Source organism: Rhinichthys klamathensis, unplaced genomic scaffold (genome assembly GCF_029890125.1).
Source record: "Rhinichthys klamathensis goyatoka isolate OS25496 unplaced genomic scaffold, OSU_Roscu_1.1 h1tg000504l_1, whole genome shotgun sequence".
Taxonomy (NCBI): domain Eukaryota; kingdom Metazoa; phylum Chordata; class Actinopteri; order Cypriniformes; family Leuciscidae; genus Rhinichthys; species Rhinichthys klamathensis.
In genome coordinates this window covers 809840-815000 of record NW_026606985.1, presented here as the reverse complement: position 1 = coordinate 815000, position 5161 = coordinate 809840, and the positions used below count along the sequence as shown (strand labels likewise).

Below are 5161 nucleotides of genomic sequence, written 5' to 3'. Positions count from 1 at the left end.
TTCTGACTGTCTGTGGTTCTGACTGTCTGTCTGTATGTGGTTCTGACTGTCTGTGGTTCTGTCTGTCTGTGGTTCTGTCTGTCTGTCTGTGGTTCTGTCTGTCTGTGGTTCTGTCTGTCTGTCTGTGGTTCTGTCTGTCTGTGGTTCTGTCTGTCTGTGGTTCTGACTGTCTGTGGGTCTGACGTGTCTGTCTCTCTCAGGCGGGTCTGGTTCTGAAGGAGCGTCTCCAGATCGCTCTGGACGTGGTGGAGGGGATCCGGTTCCTGCACGGTCAGGGTCTCTTGCACCGGGACATCAAGCTGAAGAACGTTCTGGTGAGGAACCATGTCTGACCCGTGTCTGACCCGCGTCTGATTCGGGTCCGGTTCTCTGAGACAAGCTTCCTAACGCTGGGATTGTTCTTCTGTGCAGCTGGATAAACAGAACCGGGCCAAGATCACAGACCTGGGCTTCTGTAAACCCGAGGCCATGATGTCCGGGAGCATCGTCGGGACGCCCATCCACATGGCACCAGAACTCTTCACAGGTCCGAGAACACCCGATCTCTGTGTGATTCTTCAGAGTGAATCAGTCAGCGAATCAACCCAAGAGTCATGTTTAATATCAGACTGAATCAAACAGCGAATCAACCCAAGAGTCATGTTTAATATCAGACTGAATCAGACAGCGAATCAACCCAAGAGTCATGTTTAATATCAGACTGAATCAAACAGCGAATCAACCCAAGAGTCATGTTTAATATCAGACTGAATCAGACAGCGAATCAACCCAAGAGTCATGTTTAATATCAGAGTGAATCAGTCAGCGAATCAACCCAAGAGTCATGTTTAATATCAGAGTGAATCAGTCAGCGAATCAACCCAAGAGTCATCTGTTTAATATCAGACTGAATCAGTCAGCGAATCAACCCAAGATTCATGTTTAATATCAGACTGAATCAGACAGCGAATCAACCCAAGAGTCATGTTTAATATCAGACTGAATCAGTCAGCGAATCAACCCAAGAGTCATGTTTAATATCAGACTGAATCAGTCAGCGAATCAACTCAAGAGTCATGTTTAATATCAGAGTGAATCAGTCAGCGAATCAACCCAAGAGTCATGTTTAATATCAGACTGAATCAGACAGCGAATCAACCCAAGAGTCATGTTTAATATCAGACTGAATCAGACAGCGAATCAACCCAAGAGTCATGTTTAATATCAAACTGAATCAGTCAGCGAATCAACTCAAGAGTCATGTTTAATATCAGAGTGAATCAGTCAGCGAATCAACCCAATAGTCATGTTTAATATCAGACTGAATCAGTCAGCGAATCAACCCAAGAGTCATGTTTAATATCAGACTGAATCAGTCAGGGAATCAACCCAAGAGTCATGTTTAATATCAGAGTGAATCAGTCAGCGAATCAACCCAAGAGTCATCTGTTTAATATCAGACTTAATCAGTCAGCGAATCAACCCAAGAGTCATGTTTAATATCAGACTGAATCAGTCAGGGAATCAACCCAAGAGTCATGTTTAATATCAGACTGAATCAGTCAGGGAATCAACCCAAGAGTCATGTTTAATATCAGACTGAATCAGTCAGGGAATCAACCCAAGAGTCATGTTTAATATCAGACTGAATCAGTCAGGGAATCAACCCAAGAGTCATGTTTAATATCAGACTGAATCAGTCAGGGAATCAACCCAAGAGTCATGTTTAATATCAGACTGAATCAGACAGCGAATCAACCCAAGAGTCATGTTTAATATCAGACTGAATCAGTCAGCGAATCAACCCAAGAGTCATGTTTAATATCAGACTGAATCAGTCAGCGAATCAACCCAAGAGTCATGTTTAATATCAGACTGAATCAGTCAGCGAATCAACCCAAGAGTCATCTGTTTAATATCAGACTGAATCAGTCAGCGAATCAACCCAAGAGTCATGTTTAATATCAGACTGAATCAATCAGACAACTAGTTAAACAGATTATTAGTTAAACATATAAAAATAGTTACAGGCATCAATGTTCGACTATTAGAATTTTAAATAAATTTGCATGTTTAAAAAAGAATGATCAATTGGACATGATACAATTTTTTAATAAATAAACAAGTTTATTTTGAAGTATAAAGTTTGAATCTGTCAAACTAGCAAATCAGACTGAATGAAACGCAAAAGCCCCATCGGTTTGAATCTTGGACTGGTTCAGTGAAACGGCTCACTGAATTGATTCAAATGACTCAAATGTGCACTGAATCGACTCAAATGACTCAAACGTGCACTGAATTGACTCAAATGTCTCAAACGTGCACTGAATCGACTCGAAATACTCCAACGTTCACTGAATCAACTCAAATGACTCAAACGTCCACTGAATTGATTCAAAAGACTCAAATGTCTACTGAATCGACTCAAATGACTCAAACATGCACTGAATCGATTCAAATGACTCAAACATGCACTGAATCGGTTTTAACATTCAAGAACTGTTACTGTGTGATGTGTTTTTGATGAACGAAATGGTAAAAATTATTCATACATTTAGTAAAAACATTGAGGAAACTTAAGAAACTTTCACTATTTCAAAATCAATTTTAAGTACAGATGCACAATATATTGATATCTTATCAGTAATCGACTGGTTTTAAAGTTTTTTTCATCTCTTGAAAAAGTGTCATCTGACACTCACTTGAATCCTTTAATATTTAAAAAAAAAACATGAATCATTTAATAACGCAGTCAAATATTTCAATAACAGTCTGTAGCAGATCTGACAATGATTACATTGTAATTTTGTGATGCTTACATTTCATTTTAGCATTTATAAACAAAACTGACTGACTTCAGTGTTTAATAATTTTTAATATCGGACCATATAAATTATTATTTTTTAAATGATTTGGAAATAGTTTTTTATTGTATTTTTATTGTACTTTTTACACAGTGATTTACAATGTAGGCTATAAAAGATCATAAAAAAAAATATATATATATATTTATATATTTTGTTTACTATAAAAAAATATACATTTTATATGATACAAATTATAAATTTTTATGGTAACTTTTAATATCGGACGATGAAAATGACTGTCAAAATATCAACTTTTTTTATTTACATTTTTTTCATAAGTGTAAATAGTTGCTGTTTGTTGTGGGCAGGAAAGTACGATAACTCGGTGGACGTGTACGCCTTCGGGATCCTCTTCTGGTATCTGTGCACCGGCTCCGTCAAGCTCCCAGAAGCCTTCGAGAGATGCTCCAGTAAAGACCAGCTGTGGACCAACGTCAAGAAAGGTCAGACTGGTTTTCTCCCGCAGCTGTGAACTCTGGGTAAATATCGGCACATGCTGATTGGCTCACGAGTCGCTCTGCGTGTCAGGCTCCCGCCGGAGCGTTTGCCCTCGTTCGATGAGTGCTCATAAATTACCTTTTTACTTTTTTAGTCAGAATTGCAAGATGTAAACTCGTAATTGTGAGAAAAAAAATTTAACGTAAGAAGAAAAAAAACGACATTTTATCAAAAGATAAAGTCAAAATAACTTTTTACATTGTCAGATTTATGAGATATAAACTCGCAATTATGATTCTTAATTAAGAATTGCGAAATATAAACTTATGAAGAAAAAAGAAAATCATTGTGGAAAAAATTCGCAAAAAGTCAGAATTCTGAAATATAAACTTGCAATTATAAGTTTCTAACTGGCCATTTTGAAATATAAACTCGTTGTTGTGAGAAAAAAGTCAGAATTGCGAAATATAGTTGCAATGTTTTAGTCATAATAGTGAGATATAAACTCAGTTGTGATAGTCAAAATTATGATACAAATTCGCAATTACAATTTTTAATTAAGAATTGCTAAATATAAACTTGTAATTGTGCGAATTTTTCTCACAATTTTTACTTTTTTTCTTTTTTTCTCAGAATTGTAAGTTTGTATTTCGCAATTCTTAATTATTTTTTTTTATAAAGATTTAAAACATAATTGAGAAAAAAAGATAAAAGTTTAAAAGATTACGATAAAAGATTACGATTTTTAATTAAGAATTTCGAAATATTAACATGCAATTGCGGAAAAAAAAGAAAAAGTTAAAATTGTGAGAAAAATGCGCACATTTACAAGTTTATATTTCGCAATTCTTAATTAAAAATTTGTAATTGCGGAATTATATATCATAATTTTGACTTTTTTCTTTTTTCCTCAATTACGTTTAAATTCTTTAAGTCCGAATTGTGCGATGTTTTCGTCTGTTCCAGGCTCCCGGCCGGAGCGCTTGGCCTCGTTCGATGAGGAGTGCTGGCAGCTGATGGAGGCCTGTTGGAACGGAGACCCTTCCCAGAGGCCTCTGCTGGGGATCGTTCAGCCCAGCCTGCAAAGCATCATGGACCGCCTGTGCAACGACTCTGACCAAAAGAGCGGGAACCTCGAGGACTCGAACTGACACGTTTCCCTGAGCGAGAGACGAGTGTATGAGTGTGCAAAAAAACGGACGAATGTTGTTTCTATGCCTATGAGCAAACATGATCACGCGTGTCATATTCATCGTAGATCCGGAGCGATTTTACATGTAGTCGAGTGTGTGTTACCGATGAACTGAAGCAGTCATTTTTAGATGTGTTTAAACTGGTTTACATTATTCCTTAGATGACATTTTTTAATAAAATGATTTGACCAATTCACCGCTGCACTGGATTGATTTACTCTGTGTGTGTGTGTGTGTGTGTGTGTGTTAAAGTGATCGTTATACAGTCTGAAATGTGTGTTTAATGTTAAACACAATCAAAACATTATTAAAGGCTCATATTTGAAGTCTGTGTGAATTATAGGCTAGTTTATATTCAAATCAGCTTTATTTCAATGGCTTCACGGTGATAAACAGGAAAATAACAATCAATGATACAAACTTCATCAAATATGAGACAAATTCTGCTGTAAAGACAATAGTCATTATTCATATTGATGTTATTTTATGAGTTTTAATATTTCATTCAGGCGAATCCTGAGTATGTTGAGGGTTTTAAGGTCATATAGGCCTATTAGCGTTTTTGCCATTTAACATTTCCCAACAACACATAAATCATTTAAGTGTTATTTAAGTTCTGAAGCAATTTATGAGGCGAGAGATGAGACTTTTCGGAAACAATTTGACAGTAGCTTATGTTTTAAC

The 5161-nt window shown here is 36.5% G+C and overlaps 1 protein-coding gene across 1 annotated transcript in view; it reads left to right on the top strand.

Annotated features, from left to right (window-relative positions):
• dstyk (dual serine/threonine and tyrosine protein kinase) overlaps window positions 1-4673 on the top strand; it is a 46584-nt gene extending 41911 nt beyond the window's left edge. Inside the window, exons 11-14 of the mRNA XM_056237977.1 lie at window positions 201-314; window positions 412-526; window positions 3155-3289; window positions 4251-4673. Coding sequence (XP_056093952.1) covers window positions 201-314; window positions 412-526; window positions 3155-3289; window positions 4251-4435 — 549 coding nt within the window. The 3' untranslated portion in view covers window positions 4436-4673. The remainder of the gene's footprint in view (window positions 1-200; window positions 315-411; window positions 527-3154; window positions 3290-4250) is intronic.
• Window positions 4674-5161: the final 488 nt, after the last annotated feature.